The 24,964-nt window shown below is 51.2% G+C and overlaps 1 protein-coding gene across 1 annotated transcript; it reads left to right on the top strand.

The window, feature by feature from the left end:
- Nucleotides 1-2,781: 2,781 nt before the first annotated feature.
- Rasd2 (RASD family member 2) lies at nucleotides 2,782-12,967 on the top strand. The gene is made up of 3 exons (XM_028854886.2): nucleotides 2,782-3,715; nucleotides 8,381-8,660; nucleotides 11,903-12,967. Exons 2-3 carry the CDS (start codon nucleotides 8,390-8,392, stop codon nucleotides 12,430-12,432), a joined length of 801 nt encoding a protein of 266 aa, XP_028710719.1. The 5' UTR covers nucleotides 2,782-3,715; nucleotides 8,381-8,389; the 3' UTR covers nucleotides 12,433-12,967.
- Nucleotides 12,968-24,964: the final 11,997 nt, after the last annotated feature.

The following is a 24,964-nucleotide window of genomic DNA, read 5'->3' as shown; positions in this document are numbered from 1 at the left end:
GTGAGATTTAAAGAACCAGGCTTCACCAAGTGTGGTGGTGCACACCTTTAGTCCCAGCACTTATGAGGCAGAGGCAGGGGGATCTCTGTGAGTTCTAGACTAGCTAGGACTTCATAGAGAGACTTTGTCTCCAAAAAACCAAAGACCTTTCCCTGAAGAAAAGAATCAGGCATTGATGGGGGTGAGGCTAAGAGGACCAGCAGGTTCACACCATCAGCAATACTGGGAGAAAGTTGCATGGGAGAAACAGTTCAGAAGTCTGTTTTGAAGGATGTGTAGAGTTCAACCTTGAAAAAGTGTTGCTAGAGGTGGTGGGGACCCTCATCCACAAAGCTTGGAGTAGGAACCTGGAAGTGATGTGATTTGCCTTGTGAACCAGGCTGAGAGGCTTAGATTTTATATCTCAGGTAATGGGAGCTCTTGAAAATCCTTCAGCAAGGGTGGCATTTTAAGAAAAGGCTTTAGCATGGCCCACAGAATCAACTAAGGGCTCATAGGGGCTCACAGAGACTGAAGTGGCAGTCATGGAGCCTGCATGGGTCTGTGCTAGGACATGCTGTGGATGTTTAGCTTGGGGTGTTTGTGGGACTCCCAACAGTGGGAGTGGGGGTGTCTTTGACTCCTTTGTCTGCTCTTGGGATCCTTTTCCTGCTACTGGGTTGCCTTGCCCAGCCTTGATGTGAGAGTTTGTGCCTGGTCTTATCGAGTCTTGTTAAATGCACGTTTGGTCGATATCCCTGGGAGGCCTGTTCTTTTCTGAAAGGAAACAGAGGAGGGAAGATGTGTGTGGGGAGCATGGAGGAATGGAGGGAGGGAGGCTGTGGCTGGAATGTATTGTATGAGAGAAGAATAAATAAATACATTTAAAAAATGTTATGTGTTCAAAAAAAAGAAAGAAAAGGTTTTAGAGATCATGGTTATGGGAAAGAGGGAGCTGCAGGGCATATAATGGGAGGGAGGAGGCTTTGGTGGCAAGTGGTCCATCTGGAGATACCTGTGTGTAGGGAAGGGTAAGAAACTGGGCACACGTGGGTGGGGTTCCATGGTTCCATGAAGTGTCCCCGGGTGTGGAGCTCTTCTGTGTACCTGTCTGTTGAGCTGTTTTTTTTTTTTTTTTTTTTTTTTTTTTTTTTTATCAGGCTGAAACAGGGCCAGGTGGGTCCACAGGGCTAGCCAGCAACCCATGCACTGCTAGCAGCACACTGGGATCTGGTCAGTGGTCACGGAGGACTTGGCTGATAGCCCGAGTGTTGGGTTCCTGTGCCAGCTTTGAGCTGGCCACTTGCCACACTCCCAGGATGAGGGTGGAGAGCTGGCCTGGTGGCCTGAGTCCTCCTGCTCCAGCCTTCCAGCTGAAGCATGTCACTCTGCCTGCCTCCCACTGCCAAGCTGTGCGTCAAGGCCGGTGCAAACCCTCCGGGCTGAAGCCAGTTCCTAGAAGTCAAGTCTGGTTTGGGAAAGGGCACAGGGCTAGGATCTTGCCACTTGCCTGTGACTGGTGACCTTGGACATGTTCCTTAGCCACCCTGAAACCTAGACTGGGACCAAATGGGCTGACCATCCACCTCTCCCAGCCCTCCTCTCCCCAGAACCTGTTGCATTTTCCCTCACACAGTATCCCTGGGGAAAGTCAAGATGGTTTAAGGTTGGATGGAACAAGCCATTTCCTATGTTTTAAAGTCCAAGGCCAGGTTAACAGTTTTTAATCCCTCTATGAACTTGGCAGTATTGATGCCCATTTTAAAAATGACACATGTACGGCCAGAGTCTTCCACGACTGGTCCAAGATGGAACATTTGGATGGTGAGAGCTAGGACTGGAGCAGAGATCTCTCACCCAGCCAGTCCCTCTGCCTAGCACACAAACAGTCCCTGAAGAAGGCTGTACCACAATGGAGCCACCCCCAGACCCAGGCTCTGGAATCAAAGGGTAGACAGTACCTACCCTTTCCCGGTCCACACAGAGAATTCAGCAGAAGGAAGTGCTTTGGCCTAATGAACTTCCATCTCTTCTAGGCCTCACCCGCCTCCCTGCGTGGAGGCAGACTCCAGCTGGAGTTCAGAAGCCTTGCTTTGTTTTCCGGCTTGTTTTATACTAACCTTCTATTTATGGCCTGGGACACGGGCTTCCCATGTAAGGCAATGACATTAATGAGACTCTGAAAAATGTGTTGGGGGTAGCGGGTCCTGGAGTAAAGAAAACATTAAGAAGTATGTGGTCTGTGGAAACAAGAACGCCTGGTGTCTGGCCTGGTTCAAAGCACTCCCTAGCATTGCATGCCCTGGCTCTGTCCCGGATAGGCAGGGCCAGTGTCCCACAACACCGGAGGCCAGGGGAGCTGCATCCATTGAGCAAGGTGAGTCAGGGCCCCTCGTGGCTGCACGTGTGCCACCCATGTGCTCCGCAGGCCAAGAGCCCGCAAAGGAAGCGGCGGCCTGGCTTGGGCTCCCGGCGAACCTAGGTGGGCATCTGAGGGTGTATGGGGGTGGTTCACCGAGGGCAAGGCTGGGGGGGTCAGGGGCAGGTTCCCACGGCCTGGTCTGGCGTGCGGACGAGTGCGTGCGCAGTGTCAGCCTCCTAGGCCCGTGCCGTGCGGCCTTCCGGTCACGGTGCGTGCAGCCGAAGCCTCGGGACATCCCCCCGCAGCCCCAGCCCCACGCGCCGGGGCACGCGCGTAGCCCTAGATTGCCGCGGCCCAGAGACCAGGGCGGAGTGGGGGCGGAGCCTGGCCTCGGGACCATCCGCTGATTGGCCACTTGTGGCGGGGGCAGGGCGCAGGAGGCCAGACGCCAGCGCTGGGCAGGTGGGCTCAGGACGCGTCGCGCGAGAGGGCCTAAGGCAGGCGCAGGAGGTACCATCCGGAGCCAGAGCTTGGGCCATAAGGGAGGACCCCGAGAGCTCGCCCGGACGCGAACAGCCGCGTTCGCCTGCGGGAGAGGGCGAGGGAGGAGCCAGCCCTAAGAAACTTCTCCTCCCTCGGGGAGAGGAGGTGCAGTGTCGAACCGTGCGGGCTTCGGGAGAACTTGGAGCTGCTGAGCCTTAGGGTGGCGTTCAAGGCCCCCTCCTACACGCGCGCTGAGCTGAGCTAGCGGCGCCTGGCGAGGAGCAAGCAGCGGTCCTTTCCACGAGGGTCGAGCTGCAGGACCGCAAGCAGTTCGAAAGGCCACTGCCGGGTGCGCAGCCCCTCTACCCTGCCTACGGCCACCCACTTGAGGGCTGGAGAAGGAGGCAACGTAAGGGACCAGGCGGGTTCTCAGGTTGGTCGTCACCTCCAGAGGACCCTCTGAGTCTCCGGGGTCCGTTCCGTTCCTTCATTCCTGGAGTCGTCCTCCTCTCACCCGCCCGCCCCCCAGAGCGGAGCTCTTGGCGGGGACACCCCCGTATTGGACGTCCCCAAACCTCCGTGCACCTGGCTCAACCGGAGTCCCCGGTGTCGGGGCAGGGCAGGGCCGCCGGCGACGAGCCGGAGCCAGCCCAGCGCCCTGGCCCCGCCGAGCCCTCGGAGCCCACCCATGGGGCTCCGCGTACCTCCTCACCCGGCCGTACTCAGCCCAGCTCCGAGCGCTGCGCGCAGGAGGATCCGTACTCAGTGACCCTGGAACCCCCGCAGACGCCGGGAGACTCGGGGGCAGGAGCGGCAGGCGGTTCCTCGCATCTCCAAGAGCTCGCAGGCAGCCCTCCAAGCCGTGCTCGGGGCCCGGCCCGCTGTTCCCAGGTAAGGGAGACACCCCAGTGGAACGGGGGAGCTAGTTAGGTGGAGTGGGGAAACCGGCTAGGCAGAGGGACGCAAGCTGGGTGACGCTGGCTTTTCATGACAGGGAAACTTAAACGGAACCTACTACCTGTCCCGATGCTTTACCCACGTAGAGAGTTAAGCTCACAAGAGGCCTAGCCTACATCAGGTGGTTTCTAGCCTCTTGCATAGCCCAGGGAACAGGGTTTATAGAGCTCTTGTGTGCTCCATTTGTTTCTGGGAGCTTTTGTTTAGATCAAGAGCCAGTCCATTTTAAAAGGAGGCAACAGAGGCACTCACCTTCCCTAGACTTAACCTCCTTTGCAGGACCGCCCTGGAGGAAGAAAGATCAGGACTCACCTGCCTCGAGTGCCCTGAGCTTTGGAGTTTCCTTTCAAGATACCCTAGCCATAAGGGCTTCCTGTAGTCAACTGGCCAGTGTGTGTGGGCCTCTGACAGGCCACAGTTTCCTGCCCATCCCTGCAACCAGTCCCACGAGAATGAGGAAGGGACCTTCTGGGAGCTAGGACAAGGTCTGGAGCCATGGCCTGCTTTGGAGCATCTAATTCAGGTTTCCCCTAAGCCCCAGAGGGACAAGATGGGGTCCCCACAAGTCCTCCACTGGGCTGGGAGCAGCCAGGTGGCCCACGGCTACTCAGAGAGACTGCCCCAAAGAAAAGAGCCCTGTGTTGATTGGAAAGGTTTCTGGGTACCTGACCAGGCTGGGTTTGTTTCTACCTGATGTTTAGGAGGGGTGAGCAGACCAATTCACTCAGAGTTGCCGGGCTGGCACAAAGCAGAATTAGTTAGCCAGAAGCAGATTCCCCTTGCTCTCTGCTATCCTGAGCTTCCCAGGATGGGAAGGGTGGCTTTGCAAAGCCCCTGGGACTCACCAGAGTGTGGGGGAAAAGCCAGGACTACAGTGTGTGTCCCAAGAGGCTGCGGTTGTGCAGCCGGGTGGTGTGGTGAACCTGGTCTGGGGTCTTGTGCAGCGGGGTGGTGTGGTGAACTTGGTCTGAGGTGCACCCAGGGAACTCAAGTAGACTCATCCAGTTGTCCTTACCCATCTGACCTGGCCAGCTTCCGTCAAGCACTGGGGCAGACCTAGGGAAGGTAAATGGCCCACAGTTTGCACTGCCTGGGAGCTGGCTGGCAAGGTATGCAGAGTCCTGGGCAGAGTGCCCATCCCAGCTGCCTGGAGGGAGTCACAGGGTCATTCCCTGCCCAGTGCCACCTAGGGCTTCACTGAGTCAGAGCTGTTTGAAGAAGACTCCAGTTTCCGCTGCTAGAGGGGTGGGGTGGGGGTGGGGGCTTTTTGTAGAGGTGAGAGGTCAGGTTTTACAGCTGAGGAGCCTACTTGTAATCCCAGCCAGGCACCTGCTGTGTGGATTCAACCTTTCTGAGAACCAGAGTCCCCGTCTGTCCTCTGGAAGGCTCCTCATTGGAACAAGGCAGCTCCTGCGTGACAGATGCCTGCTGGTGGTGGGTGCTGTCCCTGGGGGACGACGACTCCACTCCCAGCACCCTGCTTACATTCAGGTCCCTATCCTTACAGTTTCCCACTTCTCTAGGCCACCAGGAGGGGCTGCTGGGAAGGGGGGCCTGCTCTGTGCTGCCTGTCCTGCACTTTGGGGGCCACCTCCCATCATCACTGGGGACTGTGGCAGCTGCCCACTGGTGAAATTCTGGTCCTAAGGCCCTTATGTCCCCCCTTGAAGGCATACCTAAAGCAGACTGTGAGTCTGTGCTTTGGGGCTGCAGCACTATGCACACAGAAGGTGCTCAATAAATGACCCCTGAATGAGAGAAATTGCAGATCCTCTACCATCAGCCTCACCACCCCCTCACTCCCTTCCCCGTAACCTCACTCTGGGGTTTGGGATCTGCCCATTCCCACCGTTGTCGGGTTAGCCTGGCTGGAAACAGAGGAGATGGGCAGGCAGCAGGGGAGACTCTGTCCTCAGGGCCTTAGGGCTTCCCTCAGGGCCTCCTGTAGGGTGGAGTCAGAGGCCCTGTCACCTGGCTTCCAGGTATCTGGGTGTCTCACATAGCCCCACGTGGCTCAGGCCATGTGAAAAGCCTAGGTCTGTCACAGATAGCCTTGGGTCCTCCTCTGTCTCCGCCCCTCTCTGATCCCCTGTCTTTAATTTCTAACGCCCTGCCCTGCCCTCTCCCTTGGCTTCCTCTTTCAGACTCTCCTGGCTCCCACTTCCGTCATGCCTCCTCTCTCACACCTTCCTTTCTGCCTGCCTGCCGCCCTGACCCCCTGTTTTCAATCATTGTGTATTGTGAGGTCTGGATTAGAAGATGGGGCAAGGAGGCTATGGAGGCAGACTGCATCCCTGGTGACTGCTTGCTCACGCCTTCCCCTCCCATCTAGAGAGGGGGGCCCCATCAACAGCTGTCCTCCCTGCAGAAGGTCTGGGGTGGGTGCCTCTGGGGAGTAAAGCCACACTTGGGGACCTTCAGTGGGACTGGAGTGGGGTGGGATCCTTATCAGCACAGCCAGGGGCCAGGCAGGTAGACTGGGTGAAGGGAGGAGGTCTCCTAGCCAGAGTGAGGTTACGGGGAAGGGAGTGAGGGGGTGGGTGAGGCTGATGGTAGAGGCATCTGCAGTTTCTCTCATTCAGGGGTCATTTATTGAGCACCTTCTGTGTGCATAGTGCTGCAGCCCCAAAGCACAGACTCACAGTCTGCTTTAGGTATGCCTTCAAGGGGGGACATAAGGGCCTTAGGACCAGAATTTCACCAGTGGGCAGCTGCCACAGTCCCCAGTGGCCTGGGCAGAAAAGCACATGTATGATGGGATGTGGCCCCCAAAGTGCAGGATAGTAGCCCGGGGCAGGCCCCCCTTCCCAGCACCTTGGCTTCTCTGTGCCTCAGTGTCCTCATCATCTACCTTCTCAGTCACTGAGGATTGGAGCAGATGTGTGCCTGGCACCACAGCACTGTGACATATATCAACTGCAGAGCAAATGTCATTGGTATTATTATTCTATATTTAGCCTACACTTGGCACATGCCTTGGCTTGGCCCAGGAGTGATGGTTCCAGGGCTAGGCCTGGGTCCACATTGTGCTGAGCTGGCCAGTTGTGCGTGTGTCTGCCATTCATTCTTGGAGGTCATGTTGCAGACTGTGAGCTGGGAGAATTTACACCATGGAAATTGATGAATGATACCAAACAAGCTTTTTTGTTTGTTTGTGGTTTTTAATTTTTGTTTTAGGAGACAGGGTTTCTTCGTGTAGCCCTTGCAGTCTTGGAACTAGCTCTGTAGACCAGACCAGGGTGGCCTGGAACTCACAGACATCCACCTCCAAGCAGGGCTTTCAGGAAAGCGGAGGACCGCAGGCAGGCAGGCATGAGCAGAGTGGGTGCATGCCTGGAGACTTGCACCCAGGAGGATGTCACTTAGCCCTGGTGGCCATCTCAGACCATGGCCCCCTGATAGTCTCATCATGAGGCTGTGGGCAGAGCTTCAGCGTGTGCCGCGCCTGTGTGCCGCAGAGCCTGCTCTGAACAGATGCATTTCAAGAAGACGCCCCTTGTGTGGGGAGTCAGCCCCTCCTTGCTTACTCAAGCTGTGTTTTGTGCAATGCTCAGCCTACACAACCAGTGGTGGCCAGCCAGGAGCACAGTGTTTCTCTGCAGGCCTGTGTCGATGCGCAGCTCTGGGGTTAGTTAGCTGTGCTTTGTATGTGTGAGGTGCAAGGGGAGGACCAAAGCCTTTAGAGAGGTGGCATTTGGGATGGACTCTGTGACGAGAGGAGAAGAGTGTTCTGGGGAGAAGTTGTAGTAGCAAAGGTGTGGAGGCATAGCTCAGTCCATCCTGGGCCTGGGGGACCCTAGGGTGCTGCGCCGACAGAAGCAGGGGCGCAGAGAACGGCCCCTTGGTAACCCTGTTGGAGCAGAAGTATGCGTAGGTCCACCGAGATCACAAGCCCGAGTCTTTTTAAAATCTTTTCCATGAGACTAAGAAGCTCCCATAGAAAGTTTTGGGTTTTCCTCCAGAACCTCAGTCCCTGGAGTCATGAGGCTTGAGTCTCCCTCTCCCCTCATTCAAGCTCAGGTTGCTCAGAGGCAAAAGTTACTGAAGCCAGTGGTGGGCCGTATGTGAGAAGGAGCCCACATTGATGCAAATACTGGGTCCAGGGTGTATCCCGGGAGGTGACTAGGGGATTGGCAGGAAAGTGGCCTGCACTTTCCTCCTTGTTAGAGCTGCAGAGCCATCGGAACCCTTTGCTTAAGTAATGTAGGTTGTCAGCTGAGCCATATACGAGGATCCAGGCAGTTGTGGAGTAAGGAGTGGGCGCTCTAAGAGAAGGCTGCCCCCTAGTGGTAGTTGCTGCTTTGGGACTTTCAGCGGTGTGGAGCCCGGTGCCGTAGTTGAGTTGTGTGGGGAGACTGAGGCTCAGAGGAGAAGCTTCCTGCCCAGGGAGCAGCAAAGCTGTGGCCCTGTGGTTGGTCCTGTGCTCAAACATGTGAGGATGGATAAGTGAGCGAGTTGAGAAGAGGACTAAAAAGATCAGAGGTTGTGGATGAACGAACGGGGACCCAGAGCTCCCTCAGGAAGCCCGGCCAGTGGCTTCTATTTTAAACTAGAGAGCAGGCCAAGAGCCCCCTGACCCCGCCTCCGCTTCTGCCACAGCCCCGAGCCATGATGAAGACCTTGTCCAGCGGGAACTGCACGCTCAGCGTGCCTGCCAAGAACTCCTACCGAATGGTGGTGCTGGGCGCCTCGCGCGTGGGCAAGAGCTCCATCGTTTCCCGATTTCTCAATGGCCGCTTCGAGGACCAGTACACGCCCACCATAGAGGATTTTCATCGAAAGGTGTACAACATCCACGGGGACATGTACCAGCTGGACATCCTGGACACCTCTGGCAACCACCCATTCCCTGCCATGCGCAGGCTGTCCATCCTCACGGGTAAGGCGACTGAGGGCACAGGACAGCTGGTCTGCACTTCGGTTTAGGGAAGTTGCTTCTTGCCAGACATGTGGTGTTGGGGCCCACAGCACCATCTGCCTCTGGCTGCCCTGACACTTCAGATCAAGACCCTTAGTGATTGACACTCTGTAACAGCCATGGGCCTGGCCCTTGCGTAGAGCTTGGCATGTGTTTACCTTTTACAGCTAGCCTGTGGGACAAGTGTTTGCTGCCATTTTACAAGGGGGAAACTGAGGCAGAGAGGTTAAGTGCCTTCGCCCAGGTGGAGGCACAGCTCATGATTGCTGTTGAGGGACCTGCCCTGTGGCCTGTCTGCCCTTCTGGGAGCAGCATCTCGAGCAGGGCAGGAACGAGGGCCACCAGGGGCTTTCTGGGCTGTCGTGGTTGTTCCTTGAAGCCAGTCTTCAGTTGATGATGTCTCTAGTGTGACCACTGTGGGCTCCAGCCATGCCTTGAGCTGCATCCCTGGACAGAGACAGGAGCAGGGAGCCCCAGGAAAACAACCCTCAAGGGTTGGGGCAATAACTCAGGAAAGTTGCTGTTTAAGAACAAGGACCAGCACTTGACCCCCAGAGCCCACACCAAAGCTGGGTATGGTGGTGAGTGCCTGCCGTTCCAGCACTCCATGGGCCTTGCTGGCCAGCCAGCCTAGCCTGACCAGCAATCCTAGATCAGTGAAAGACTCCCAGAAAATAAGGTGGATGGTGCCACAGGAGCAACACACACTGCTCGTCAACACGTGCACACAGACACAAATGCAAAAATGACAATTTGTGAAACATTCCCACTGAGAGCCCCACACACTGCCCCCTTTCTTCCCACTCGGGCTATTTTAGATCCCTGTGCTAGGCTGCCTTCTGGCCATGGAACTCCCTCTTCCGGTCACTTTTTCTGTCCCAGACTGCTCATGGGGCCCCCTTCATCCCAGATTTTGAGAAGGAGCATCTTGCTTAAGGAACCCAAGGTGGGCCTGGGTTCAAATCCTGAGCCTGCCTCTGTAGCGTAGTGGTGTCATTGTCAGGGTCTTTGAGACTTTGCTCCACATGTGGCTTTGAAGACAGGAGGGTGTAGGGCAGCTCCTTGGAATAGGTGAGTGTCGTGTGGGAGAGCTCTTCCTATGTGGGAGGGGATTGGATGCCTCCCCTGGTAGAAATGTGCATGCGTCAATGTTAATTTTCAGTTACACAAGAGGTACAAAGGCACACTTTCCATCAGATAACGCTTATTGGGCACACGTCCCCCACCCCGGCCTCTGACTTACAGGTGGCCACGGAAACCCCTGCCAGCCCCAGTGCGTTGGTGCTCATTCTGCACCCTCTGAAGCAGCGCTTTGCTCTGTTTCCTGTGTACTGCATTCCAAGCACGTCTGTCTGTTGCTTTGCTTGCTCACCAGCCCAGGCAAGGCCTCATTTTCCAGCCTGGTTCTGGGTACAAGAGATGCTCAGGGCTGTCCATTCCCACCAGCTTCTTCTGCAGCTGCTGGCCTGCTGGCCGGGCCGCTCTCCAATGCCTGGCATTTGCAGTCTCAAATTTGGACACTTGGAGGCTGCGAGCTCTCAGGGGCAAGGCTTAGTCTAACAGGACAGAATGAGGCTTGGCAGCAGGAGCCAGAGCAGCTGGCGGTTGAGGCCCCCATGTCATTCTTCATCCCAGCCCTTCGCTCATTTCACTAGAGACCGGGGTTTGCAGGCCAGTGGGCTAGACTAGGGTACTGTGCTTCTGAGCCCTACCCACTAGCTCACGCTGGGTGTGTGTTGTCACTGTAGGAGACCAAAATGTGCTCGTAGAGGCCAGAGAGGAGGCAACAGTCACAAGCTATGATGCTCTGCTGGACCCAGTGGCTGGTCTGCAAATCAGGGACCTCAGACCCACACTCAGGGCTGAAAGCTGAGGGGAAAGGTAAAGATGGAAAGGTCTTGGAGGATGAAATTGTTACTCTGTGGCGATTGACCTTGAACTGTAGCTGGAGGCTGCTTCACATACCTGTGACCCTCCCAGGGGGTACCCTAATCGCTGTCAGACTTAAGGCCCCATTAGTGTGTTGCAGTGGATGAAGTGTAGTGGGTAGCCATTCCAGCTTTGATCTGGAAGTTCCAACCCCCATTGAGGCTTTGGTAACCGTCACGCCTACAAGGCGGGCCAAGAGAGGACCCTGAAGACCCGAGATCCGGATGTGATGGCTCTCTTGGTTCCTAGACCCTGGACACTGGAGGTAGACCGAGCAGAGTTCTCCAGAGAACACTGCTGGACTGCGCTACACCTTCCCAGACCCTGTAACCTATCCCTTCACTTGTAAGTTACCCCACAAAATAAACCTCCCTTTTAACTATATGGAGTGGCCTTAATAATTTCACCAATAACGTAGTGTGGGCCACGATCTCTTACTTATTGATGGTTCACCCTAGAATCAGAGTATATCCTATGTGCCAGGCATAGTCCAGGTGAGGGACAAATCGGGTCACAGATTTGGCCCAGCCACATTTGAGTTGTGTGACCTTGGGCAGGTTGTTTGCCTTTTCCGAGCTTCAGCTGGCTCACCCATAACAGAAAAATAATAAAATCTTCCCCGTGGAGGTATTATGGAGTGCCAGGGAGACAGCAGGTGTGCACAGTGCTCTGCTCCCAGCAGGTGCCTGTTCTCATGAGCATTATTGATGCCTGACAAGGCTGAGTGTGTGCCACCCCGCATGCATTGACTCTAATCACCCTCCTGCAAGGCAGCTTCATTCACATGATGTGGGCGGGGAAATCCAGGAGTTCGGAGATTAAACGGACCCTTCAAGGTCACACAGTTGCTAAGTTGAGGTAAGATACAAACCCAGACCCCCCTCACCAATGTCCTCTGCCACACAGAGACACCAGTGCTTGCCGAATTCCTACTGTGGGGCAAGGTACTGGAGCCAGCTTTTGCTGTGGCTGAGTAAGGCCAGTCATTCCTCCATGTGCACAGGAGCTCTCGGAGTTATTGTGTAACCCCACACGATGGCTGGCCCTGCACAGTCCTGGAAGGAGACGGGAGGAGGACTGGCCATATCTGAGTCCGGCTAGGTGTGCCGCACATACCTGCAAGCCCTCTGAGCCTTGACTCTCTTCCCAGGCAGATGCCCTGAAGAGCCTCCCCGTCAGGGTTTGCAGGGTTCCTAAGTGGCAGCTGATGGGACCCGTGCTGAGGGGTACCAGGGCAGCCTGTCAGTTGATTGCCTGCCTTGTTCCCTCCACAGGAGATGTCTTCATCCTGGTGTTCAGCCTGGATAGCCGCGAGTCCTTCGACGAGGTCAAGCGCCTCCAGAAGCAGATCCTGGAGGTCAAGTCCTGCCTGAAGAATAAGACCAAGGAGGCAGCAGAGCTGCCCATGGTGATCTGTGGGAACAAGAATGACCACAGTGAGCTATGCCGCCAGGTCACTGCCATGGAGGCCGAGCTGCTGGTGTCTGGGGATGAAAACTGCGCCTACTTCGAGGTGTCGGCCAAGAAGAACACGAACGTGAACGAGATGTTCTATGTGCTGTTCAGCATGGCCAAGCTGCCCCACGAGATGAGCCCCGCCCTGCACCATAAGATCTCCGTGCAGTACGGTGACGCCTTCCATCCCCGGCCCTTCTGCATGCGCCGCACCAAGGTCGCAGGTGCCTATGGCATGGTCTCACCCTTTGCCCGCCGCCCCAGTGTCAACAGTGACCTCAAGTACATCAAGGCCAAGGTCCTACGGGAGGGCCAGGCCCGAGAGAGGGACAAATGCAGCATCCAGTGAGAGGCAGGAACATTGGGGAGGGGACTTGGGCAGTGCCTTAAGGGAGGTGGCTGAGGATTCCCACTGCCCACATCCCACGGGGGCCCTAGGCATGTAAGCTGTGCTCGCTCTCCTGATTCCTAGCCACCTCCTGTGAGTCCTTATGTCTGTGGCTCCTTTATGGTAGGACAGACACGTTTGGGGACGTCAGCCCTCAAGCTGAGACAAGCTTTCAGTATCGTTAGAGTAGGAGGAATGCAGGACCACGAGTCTCACGTCAACACAAGATGCTCAGTACAAGTCACAGGACGAGAACATCCCAGCCAGATGTCCCAGCCAGATTCCCTGGTGGCCTCTGCTCCCTCTGCGTGGTCTCTATGCTTCTGGAGAAATGGCCCTCCTGGGTCTTCAACTCCTGCCCTCTGGCCCAGCTGTGTACACCACCCCTCCAGTTTAGCTGCTGGCCACCGTGACATTGAGCCAAGAGAGAGGGAGAGAGGAGAGAGAGAGAGAGGGAGAGAGAGAGAGAGAGAGAGTGTGTGTGTGTGTGTGTGTGTGTGTGTGTGAGAGAGAGAGAGAGAGAGAGAGAGAGAGAGAGAGAGTGTGTGAGAGAGAGAGAGAGAGTGTGTGTGTGTGTGTGTGTGAGAGAGAGAGAGAGAGAGAGAGAGAGAGAGAGAGAGAGAGAGAGAGAGAGAGAGAGAGAGAGAGAGAGAGAGAGAGAGATGTGTCCATGTCCCTCAGACCACTGCCTCCTGGCTCCTCTCCCAGACTCCTCCATATGACATTGCTCTTTGTTTTGAAGTTGTTTTCTGTTCTGTTTGCAGTAGACATGAAGTCCTTGTATGGTAAGAGCCCAGTGACCTGCCTTTGGCCGGGCTCCCCAGTTCACACCCATTGCTTTAGCTGGGGTCCCCTTCCTCCATGCTCCCAGGCAGGCTGTGCAGCTAGAACCTGCCCTGTGTTCAGCGGCTTACAAAAGAGCCCACAGTGCCATGGTCACAGAGGTAAGGGTGTCTCCCCTGCCCTCAGGAGAGGATGACTGGGCCTTGGGGACAGTGACTCTCTAAACCCCTCCACATGCCTAGCTAGATCAGGACAGCTCTACCTGGATCCAGCTTGCTTCTGCTGCCGTTCCTCAAGCATCTGTTGAACACCCACTGTATACTGGGTTCCTTGTGTGCTAGGTAACAGAGAGTGACAAGTCTGTGTGTCCCCAGCTCTGGCCTCTACCCACCTGTGGTGCCCCTTCTACACACAGAGCTGTTGGAGGAAGTGGAACAGCTGAGAGCCCAAGCTGAGCCTAGGTAGACTGGCAGGAAGACTTCTGGGTCTTTCCCTAGTGCTCAGGCTGTGCTAGGTACTTCTGTCCCCAACATAGGTGTGGCAGTGAGGGATGATTGTGACCCTGAAAACCAAAGGCCCTGCTCAGCTCGTACTGAGGCTGGCCCGTTGAGACGCTCAGTGGGTAAAGGTGCCTGCTGCTGAGCCTGTTCAGCCGAGTTTGATCCCTGGAATCCCATGGTGGAGGGAGAGAACTAACTTCTGTAAGGCATTCTTTGAGTTACATGTCCTTCATGGTACCCGCATACACACAAAGTAATGAAGCTAATGGTTACTAAAAACCGTAGGAATCTTCTAGTGCGTTCCCTCAAGGCTCAGGAAGCAGGAGTGACCAGCCCCAGGTCACATACTGCAAGCTGGGCCAGCCACGGGCCTTCCACGCACACCGTGTTTCACCTCTCTTCCTGGAGCTCCCAGTGGCAGGGATTTGACCATGTTACACACCCCTCCCCCAGTGATCACAGGTTACCCATGGATGCTGTGTACATCGTCATCCTTAATGCACCTCAATTCCAGCTCTGCACACCAACCCCCAGGCCTGGTCCTGTGTCTTCACATCAACACCTGCTGCTCAGCACAACTGCCCAGTACCTGCTTCTGTCCTGCAGTAAACACCCCCCCCCTGCCCACCAGCCCCAACCCTGAGAGTATACCAGGTACTTGTCCAGGCAGATGTATGGCTTGGTCCCACCCGGTCAAGCTCCACTGCCTGGACCTCTGTGTACACTATCAATTAAAGTTGGTTTGTCAGCAACCATGCCCTTGATGTTTGTTTTCTGTGTTTCCATGGGAGGGGCTTTTCTCTAGGCCAGGGTCTCCCTGCATACCACACTATCTTCAAGTTTGAATTTGGAAGAATGAAACCCAATTAAGGAGATTGGTCCTGGACCTGCTATGGTGTGTGCTCTGAGTGGTCATTAGCAGTGATGTCTCCAGGGGTTATTGACCAGTGTCTGCAAAAATTGTTGATTATCCAGACTGCCTGAGGATCCAGGCATTGTGGCATATGCCTATTGTCTTGGCTATTTGAAACTGTGGCAGGAGGATTGCTAGACTGACCAGTCTGGCAATGTGAATCTGCTGTTTCTAAATAATGAAAAAGAGAGGATTGCTCCAGGTCTCTGCTGTGAGGGACAGAGATGCTGGTCAGCATCTTCCAAGACACAGGACACACTCCATAGGATTGGCGGGCAGTGTCACCCAGAAGGCCAGCTTGGGGCAGGGCCAGCACCTGTCAATGTGTAGCTTTCTGAATGGCAAGAACAGGAAGTCTTTGTGAAGTGAGAAGGGATGGGATGTGGTTGGGGATGGCACCTGGAGGCACAGATGCCCGATCCTGAATGACCCATGAGCGGTGTTTTGTGTGCCTGAATGCCCCTCTCTGGGCAGAGGGAAGGGCAGGGAGGTGGCTGCTGCGCACTCACCTCATGCACATTCTTGGCCATTTCCATTTTCTTTGGCTCGTGTGTTCTGTAATGATTTGGGCCCAGAGCTCAGCTTCTTGCCCAGTAGACATGTGAATGAAGGTTCTGGACCATGGTTGCTTGACCCCTGCATGGATGAGGACAGAATTTTGTGTCTGGGAGAATGGTTTTCAGCCTGACAGGTGGCTGTGAGCACAGCAGGGTGCCAGGTGCCAGGCAGAGATCAGAGACTAGGGCAAGGACTTGGCCACAGGGCCAGGAACCCAGTGAGGAGCCACAATCCCTAGAGAGATACTTGCAAGCGAAGCAGGTTAGGCTGTGCTGGGGTGTGGGGAGTGCCTTGACTACTTGCCTGGATCCAGCTCCTCCAGCCCTTGCCCACACTTCACACGGTTCCGAGTGTGGCACAAGCCCCCTGAGCACTTTCTAGGGCATGTCTTTTGTCAAATGAGACATAGAACTGACCGCTCCCTGGTGCTATAGTCACTGTCTCTGCTGTCCCATAGGAGAGCTAGATAAGAAAGAGGTGCTGTGCCTTGAGTGTCCTGTCCCGTGTGTCCCATTAAAGCTAGCCCATTGCCACCATTGCATATCCTCCATGTGGGACTTTGGGCAAATCCCATCTCCACAAACACCATCTACAAACAGGTGGTGGGCAGGGACCAGCTGGGCCAGATGTGCACAGAACAGCCCTCCAAGCCCTGATTCTGCAAACATTCCCATTGCATAACCAGAACCTGCTAGCTCCATGCCCCACTTCCCTCCTCCCTCTTCTTTCACTCCTCCCTGCTCCCAGTTCTGGCACTAGAATGAGGTTAACAGTGAGGAAGACGTCTTCAGTCTATGACAGGGTAGAATGAACGGTTAGGAGGCTGACCCTCCTGGAGAGACTGAGGCTGGCCTGAGAACTTCATGCCAGTTAAGTCCCCTGATCTCTAAAATGAATCCTGAGAATCAGGTTTTGGAGAACCTGTACCCTGAACAGCGAGTACTTGTCTGTTCCACCTCTTTGAACCTGTCATTCAGGAGAAAATCCAGTCTGTGTCATGGCCTGGTGGAGGCTGATGAGAGCCTGCCTGCAGAGGCTGCTGGGAGTTGGGAGGGGAAGGGATCTGACAGTTGCTGAAGACCTACTGTTTACTAAGCACATGCTGACCTCTGACCTGTGTTCTCTCATTGGATCTTCCTGGCAAAGCAACATAGAAGGACTGGATCCCTTTCTGATAGTTGAACAGAGAGGTAGGGTTGCTTGCTTGATATTATACAGCAAATAAGCAGGAAAACTGCGTTCATATAACCTGATTTCAAAGCGTTTTGTTCTTCAGGACTTCTGTAACTGGATGGCTGAGGGTCTGCTGTCTGGAGAAGGAAGGGTTGGCAGGTGGCAGCAGAGAGGTGACGCACCTGGTCAGGTAGTGCTGAGGCTCCTTCCATCCTAGGCTCCCCATGTCCAGGACCTTGTCACTATTTGTGAGGCAGAAACCACATTCAGGTTCTGCTGGGGCACCAGGGAAGAGAACACAGGAGTCACATGCCTGCATATCACATGGGGACTCATACATCACTGCAAGACCCTTGTTGGGAAGGTCTTTGTCAAAAGCTTCAAACTCTGGTGACATTCACTGTGGAGCAGGAAAGTAGCCCTAGGTGGCCTGCCTGCCATTGCCCAGTGCCATAGACTCAGACCCAGGACACTGCACACAGTCTGAATTCCAATAAGATCTCGGCTCCACCATCACACAGTAGACCCTGTCCTCTGCGACTTAAAAAACTACTATCATATATGTGGGAACGTGTGCCACAGCCCATGTGTGAGGGGTCAGAGGACAAAACAACTTGGTGGATTGGTTCTTTCCTTCTACCTTTGCATGGGTTCTGGAGATTGGTTGCAGGCCATAACACATGTGTAGCAAGCACCTTTATGGGCTGAGCCATTTCGCTGGCCCTCCTTATTGTGGTTGCAGGTGTGTATGTACCCGTGTGTGGAGGCCTACAGACCACATAGGTTGTCAGGTGCGGCCTTAGTCAGGGTTTCTGTTGCTGTGAAGAGACACCATGAACATGGCAACTCTTTTTTTTTTTTTTTTTTTTTTTTCCGAGACAGGGTTTCTCTGTGTAGCTTTGCGCCTTTCCTGGAACTCACTTGGTAGCCCAGGCTGGCCTTGAACTCACAGAGATCTGCCTGCCTCTGCCTCCCGAGTGCTGGGACTAAAGGCGTGCACACGCGAACATGGCAACTCTTAAAAAGAAAACATTTAGTTGTGGTTGCTTGCTTACAGTTCAGAGGTTCAGTCCATGATGGTGGGGAGAACGGCGGCATGCGGGCAGATGTGGTGCTGGAGCTGAGAGCCCTACATCTTGACTCAGAGGCAACAGGAAGTTGACTGACTGTCACACTGAGTGAAGCTTGAGAAAAAGACCTCAAAGCCTGTCCCTACAGTGACACACTTCCAACAGAAGGTGTGGCCCAGATTAAAAATGTGCCCTACAGCCTCAACATCTGGATTAAAGGCATGGGTCTTCCAGCCTCCTCCAAGAAGACCACACTTCCTCCAACAAGTTCACACCTAATCGTGTCACTTCCTATGAACTTATGGAGACTACATACATTCGAACTACCACAGGCACCATCCCCCTTATTTTTAAGTCAAAGTCTCTCACTGGCCTGGAGATCTCCACATGGGCTAGGCTCGGCTGGCCAGTGAGCCTCAGGAAATCTGTCTCCACTTCCCAGTGCTAGAATTACAATTATGTGCAACCACACTTTTACTTGGGTTCTAGGGATCCAACTCAGAGCCTCGTGCTTAAATGGCATGCTTTACTGACAGCCAACTTCCTAGCCTCTACATAGATTTAAAAAAACTGCATGGAAATACTATGATAGCCTAGTTCCTCTCAAGTTTGCATGGGTGCGGTTGCCGCTCTTTTTTCTCTGTAGTGTCTTCATGACTCAGTTTCCACCTTTGTAAAGTAGGCAGATTATATTGTCATGCCTCTGGATGATTGTGTTGTTGAAAGAATTAATACTTGTAAAATGCTTAGTTCAGTGCTGGTGGTGAGACTAGAGCCTAGCTAGGTGGCCAGTGATTCCAACAGGACCCACGTCTGACCAGCATTGGCTCTAGGTGGCCATGCACGTGTTTCTGTCTTTGAACTTTTGTTTCTTCCTGAAGGGACTAGCTTCAATCAAAGGACCAATGAGAAGGTTTGGGAAGCCAAGCTGGGCAGGGGTTTCAAGAATGCCCTGCCATCCAAGGTCACAGGCTTTCTGCTGTGGTGGTCGGTGGCTGAGGTGCCTATTTAATGTTTCAAAGTGGACACTGGCCACTAGGTTCTCTCAGAACACAAGCACCTGTTGCAGAGTCCTGGCTCCGCTCAACACTTCTCCCCCTGCCCCCACCCTCTCCAACCCGAGCTTAGTCCCCTTCCTCCAGCTTCTCTTCCTATATACTTCAGCCATTTGGCTACGTGCTCTCTTGGTGCTGCTGTTGGCCTCTTGGTCTCCTCTTTGCTGCCCCCCCCCTCCCCATGTTCAGTCTGTTCTGCTCATGTTCAGTCTGGACTCTTCTAGACGCCCCTGGATCTTCTCTCCCTCATATTTACAATAAAAACCTTCTCTACCATACCTAGGAGCAGTCAAGTCCTTACTTTTTCATTCATCTGGTGCTGAAACCACAGGAGTAGCATATTTGAGCTCCCCACAAGGGACTTGGCCTCTCCAGACCAAGCTGCTGATTTGACTCTCCTAATGTATGTACAGATCATTTGTTTCTGCTGGCTTCTGCCACTCACCAAATTTGACTCCAAATTCTAGAGTCCGCCTCTTTGTCCGCTTCTTCCCTCCACCTGCTCTAACCATTCCTCCTCTCTCCTTGTCTGCATGGTAAGTGTCTCTCTGGCTCTGGGCCGGTTTGCCTACCTGCTGTGCTCCACTTGGGCATCTCTCTACCACACACTTACCTCCCTCTATTGGAACCTTCCCTTTCCCCACAGCCTCTCCCAGTCTGCTCTTCAGCTGCTTTCTCCTGGCCCCCTCCACTGGGTAAGTGTCACCCTGGGACTGCTGCTTTGATACCAGTGTGCCAGGATGCTCCTTTTGCCCTACTGGGCACCTGCCACTTGGACACCTGTCCTCTGTGATTTCTCTATGACAAGTCTCTCAGTCTGCTCAGGATTGAAATTCTTGTCACATGACACTTACTCACTCTGCTCCTTTTGTTCCTAGCTCCCTCCTGGAGCATCTTTGCCTCTCTATAGGAGCTGTCTGCTAAGTCCTGCAGCTTCCTTTATGCCCTCCTGGGCCTCTGCAATATTGGAATCCTTCCTCGGGCAGACGAATTCTTAACTGCAACCCTGTTCCGGGTCTCTCAGCTCCCTCTTGGGGCTTATAGGAACTCCCTCCCGCGGAGTTCATTTTGTGATCCTTTCTCCTTTTCTCCTTAGACTAAATTTCCTCCACAGACTCAGAGATTCTGGTAAAGCTTTGCTGTCTTTCTGCAAACAGCTTGGCCTTAGTACAGCTCAATGGCCAAAGATAGCACACCGGATTTTCAAATTCTCTCATGTGGTAACAACTCCTGCAGCCGCACAAATGATCCCCAAGTCTCTTTCATCTAAACTTTCTCTACTGTACACTCCCAAAGTCTCATCTCCAAGCCTTTTCTACTTTCTACTCTTAAGAATCCGTTATCTCTACAATTTTTTTGCTCTATGCTCTAAAACAACAACAACAACAACAACAACAACAAAAACAAGAACAAACCAACTCTTAAGACTATGCTATAAAGTATCTCAGGATTTGTGAGTTCATTGGGTATAGTTAAAAAAATTTGTAACAAAATTTAACCTAAAACCTGTAACAAAAGGTTGATAATTAGAAATATCTATACATAGGTAATATTAATTTGCTACAATATTTCTATATGTGATTTAGTTCTTGTTTATTAAAATAGATATTTTTAAATAGCATCCATGTGGCTCACCTCCATCTTGGCTGGTGATCTCATCAGGATGGACCATGTTGCTGGCAGACAACTTTACCAAGGTTACAAGAGAGTAATAATAATGTTTACTGACTTAGAGATGTATGTCTTTGCTAACTGTTCAACAGCAGGCTTCTGAAAAATTTAAATAAGGAACAACATATGTTTGATGAGAAAGACATATTTAATAACTACGGTTTGTGAGTTCCTAAGGTTTGCTCAGGCTAACAGTAACTGACTCGAGGATGTGTGTCTAGCCTCTTGGCTTTTGCTAAACTTTGGCTGCTTGGAGAAGTGGACGTATACACTCACTCATCCCTCACCCAGAAGCCAGCTCCAGTTGATAGACAGTCGCAATGAAAATTTAGTTTTCTCCTAAGGAGTCTCACCAGGGAAACAAACTATGCTTATGTGTAGGCCTCATGCTCAGCAGTAGATGGTCAACAGAAAATGAACTCAGCCGAGGCCAGGCCAGCCTGGTCTACAAAGTGAGTTCCAGGATAGACAGGACTGTTGCACAGAGAAACTCTGCTTGAACCCCCCCACAAAAAAAAGAAAGAAAGAAAGAAAGAAAGAAAGAAAGAAAGAAAGAAAGAAAGAAAGAAAGAAAGAAAGAAAGAAAGAAAATGAACTCAGTGGCATCTTTGCAGGTTCCTTCTCTCTCTCTCTCTCTCTCTCTCTCTCTCTCTCTCTCTCTCTCTCTCTCTCTTTGGTTTTTTGAGGCAGGGTTTCTCTGTGTAACAGTCCTGGCTGCCCTGAAACTCACTTTGTGGACCAGGCTGGCCTTGAACTTACTGAGTTCTGCCTGCCTCTGCCTCCTGAGTGCTGGGATTAAAGCTGCGCTGCCACCACCACTACCTGGCTTTTCTTTCTTTTTTTTCTTTTTTTTTTTTTTAAATTTACATCATTTTAAAATTTTATTTTAATTTTTAAATCCCCACTCTTTTCTTTACCCTACAGGTTCTTTGCATATAGATTATGGCTTTTGGTTTTTGTTTTTATGGGATTTCTGAGTGCAAACTAGTGGATCTCTGTGTCTGTAACTGTTTCTTGTGCCTTTTCTTGGGCTCTTCCTTCTGTATATTTATATTATCCTATTCCAAGGTATTTGTTTTTGTTCTATGTTATTTTATTATTATTCTTTAGAATAATATTTATATTTTATATTTATATAATGTTTATATTCTAATGACAGACAGAAAAGGGGGTGGATCTAGATGAGAGGGGAGGGGGGAGGAACTGGGAGGAGTAGAGGGGGGATAACACAGTCAGGATAAAAATAATATATTTTCAGCTGGGCGGTGGTAACATACAGACGCATGCCTGTAACCCAGCACTTGGGAGGCAGAGGCAGGCAGAGCTCTGAGTTTAAGGCCAGCCTGGTTTACAAAGTAAGTTTCAGGACAGCCAGAGCTTTTACACAGAGAAACCTGTCTCCAAAAACCCAATATGTATATTTTTTTCAATAAATAAAAAGAATTTTAAAACTAATTAAGTAATAAACATTTAAAAATGCTATAGACTTCAATAATTAGCCTATTAATTGCATGTAACTATTTATTGTCATACAGCTTACTTATATATATTTTGATTTTACAAGATGTTATCTTTTGAAGTAAAAACATTTGGAGGCAAGATTTTTGAAGAAAGAATTACACAACTGATTTCAGTCATCTAGACCCACAATTAAAGCTCAAGATTGCCGGGTGGCGGTGGCGCACGCCTTTAATACCAGCACTCGGGAGGCAGAGCCAGGCGGATCTCTGTGAAATGAGTTCCAGGAAAGGCGCAAAGCTACACAGAGAAACCCTGTCTCGAAAAACCAAAAAAAGAAAAAAAAAAAAAAAAACTCAAGATTTTGTCATCTTTCTCTTCAATGTGTGTGTGTGTGTGTGTGTGTGTGTGTGTGTGTGTGTGTGTGTGTTTAGAGAAATGAAATTAGCCCATATCTATCGCCTTCCACAAAACTAACTTCAACTGATCAAGGACCTAGATGTGAAACATGAAACTCTGGAAGAAAACAGGCAGTACCCTACATGAGTTAAAAATGGACTTTCTGAATAGGATTTCTTTTGTCCAAGAATTAAGTCTATCTATTGACAAGTGGAAATTTTAAAACTTAAAAGCTCCTAGATAGCTAAAGAAACAATCACTTAGGTTAAGTGGAAGCCCATAGACTAGGAGAGAATCTTTGCCAGCTGTACATCTAGCAGAGGATTGATATTCAGAATATACAAAGAGCTAAAAAGTAAAAACAATCATATAAAACAAAGAAACAAACAAACCCAAATAGATCATTCAAAAAGTTGTGATCTGAACAGAGAGTTCTCAAAAGAAGAGATAAAAATGGCTAAGAAATGTGTTTAAAATTTTCATCATCACTGGTAATTAGAGAAATGCAAATCAGAACAACTTTGAGATTTTCATCTCACTCCATTCAGAATTGTAAAGTCAATGAAATAACTGACAAACACTTGTAGGCAGAAGTTTCTGTTTTGCAAGCTGCTCCCAATTACCAACATGGAGACTTAATATGAATTATAAATACTTGGCCGATAGCTCGGGCTTGTTACTAGCTAACTCTTATATTTTAAATTAACCCATATTTTTAATCTATGCTTTGCCATGTGTCTTGGTAGCTTTTTCTCAGTACAGTATGCCCATCTTTGGTTCTCTCTGCATCAGTTCGCCACTCCTGACTCTGCCTTTCTTCCCATCATTTTCAGTTTGGCTTTCCCACCTAACTTTATCTTGTTCTGCTATTGGCCAGTCAGCTTCTTTATTAAATCAATCACATAGTTTAAAGGAATATCCCACATTTCCCCCTTTTTGTCTCATTTTGGGGTTCTCCCTCATCGGAAGCTCCTACCTCCAAATCCACATATGAGTATATGACCTGGAGTAACTACAGAAACCAGGAAAGTAGAAAGGGACCATCATGGGCAAGGGGAGCAATGACAGAGGAGTAGCAGGGTATAAGTGATCTGAAGGGGAAAATGTACCCATTTTAATTGTGGGGAGTGAGATAAATATAGAAGGAGATCAGAGGGTAAAATAATAGTAAGGATGCCTGGAAAAGTCATAAGATATTGTACTATTAGTTATCTGCCTGAAAATACCTATAGTGCATATAAGCCTGTGTATGTATAAACTATATAGTTATAGTTAAATGAAAATTTCCCACTTAAGCTGACAGTGTTCTCCCCAAGAGCCATAGACTATCTAAAAAACAAAACAAACAAACAAAAAACAAAACAAAACAAAACAAAACAAAACAAAACAAAAAACCCAACCCTAATACCAGGCATGAAAAGCGCTCTTTTGCGTTGTTGGTCAGGGTTGTCCAATAGACTTCCAAAATATTATAGGCTATTGATGTTGCCCTTGATTGTTACTCAGAGGTGGAAGTAAGTCTCTATTGCACTCTGAACACAGGTCCTAGAGAACCCAAACCGGATACAACCTGAATGCTCCCTCCCTGAGCACTAGCTTTCATGGCATCAGAAGGTACCATATAATTTTACAAAGGAGCAAAGCAACCAATGATCCTACCCAGCTGTGCTGATCAGTTCTATGTCAACTCCACACAAGCCAGAGTCATCAGAGAGGATAGAGTCTCAGCTGAGAAGATGCCTCGCTATAGTCAGGCTTCAGGAAGGGCTGTAGGGAAGTTTCATAATTAGTGATGGATGTGGGAGGGTCCAGCCCATTGTGGGTGGGTTCTCCCCTGGGCTGGTGGTCCTGGGTGCTATAAGAAAGCAGGATTAGTGTCTTAGTTAGGGTTTCTTGTAGCTAGAGTTTTCCTGCCTTGCCCACAGTCAGGACAAATCTTTGTCACCCGCCAGTCCCACAGCCGCTCAGACCCAACCAAGTAAACACAGAGACTTATATTGCTTACAAACTGTATGGCCGTGGCAGGCTTCTTGCTAACTGTTCTTATAGCTTAAATTAATCCATTTCCATAAATCTATGCCTTGTCACGTGGCTGGTGGCTTACCGGCATCTTCACATGCTGCTGGTCATGGCGGCGTCTGGCAGTGTCTCTCTGCCTCAGCCTTCCGCTTCCCAGAATTCTCCTCTCTCCTTGTCCCACCTACTTCCTGCCTGGCCACTGGCCAACCAGTGTTTTATTTATTGACCAATCAGAGCAATTTGACATACAGACCATCCCACAGCAGTTTCTATTACTGTTAGGAAACACCATGACCAAAAAGCAAGTTGGGGAGGAAAGGATTTATTTGGATTACACTTCAGCATTGGTGTTCATCATTGAAGGAATTCAGGACAGGGACTCAAATAAGGCAGGATCCCAGAGGCAGGAGCTGATGTAGAGGGTATAGATGAGGCCATAGTCATCTTTCCTCTGATGACTCTAGCTTGTGTCAAATTGACACACAAAACCACCCAGTACACTGAGAAATCCAGTAAGCAGGACCCCTCCTTGGCCTCTGCATCAGCTCCTGCTTTCAGGTTCCTGCCCTGACTTAACTTCGAAGATTAACAGTGATATGGAAGTGTAAGTCAAATAAACCCTTTCCTCCCCAAGTTGTTTTGGTCATGGTGTTTCATCATAGCAATAGTAACCCTAACTAAGACACCACACCATCTATGATGCCTATGAAACACAATAATGACCAGCATGGCATGATAACCCTAAAGGTGCAATAATGCTACATATACCTTGTTAGTAACCAATAGATCTCTGAACTTGCATATATGACACATACACATGCCCACATGAACACACACACACACACACACACACACACACACACACACACATATATATATATACATATGAACACA

Source organism: Peromyscus leucopus, chromosome 5 (assembly GCF_004664715.2).
Source record: "Peromyscus leucopus breed LL Stock chromosome 5, UCI_PerLeu_2.1, whole genome shotgun sequence".
Classification (NCBI taxonomy): Eukaryota; Metazoa; Chordata; class Mammalia; order Rodentia; family Cricetidae; genus Peromyscus; species Peromyscus leucopus.
Note: the sequence above shows the minus strand (reverse complement) of the source record. Positions and strands in the feature narration are given on the sequence as shown.

Bases quoted from the DNA above. Each gene is read 5' to 3' on its own strand.
- Rasd2 (XM_028854886.2), top strand. From the start codon at position 8,390: ATGATGAAGACCTTGTCCAGCGGGAACTGCACGCTCAGCGTGCCTGCC. The intron at 8,661-11,902 runs GTAAGGCGACTG...TTCCCTCCACAG, and splicing joins CAGGCTGTCCATCCTCACGG to GAGATGTCTTCATCCTGGTG.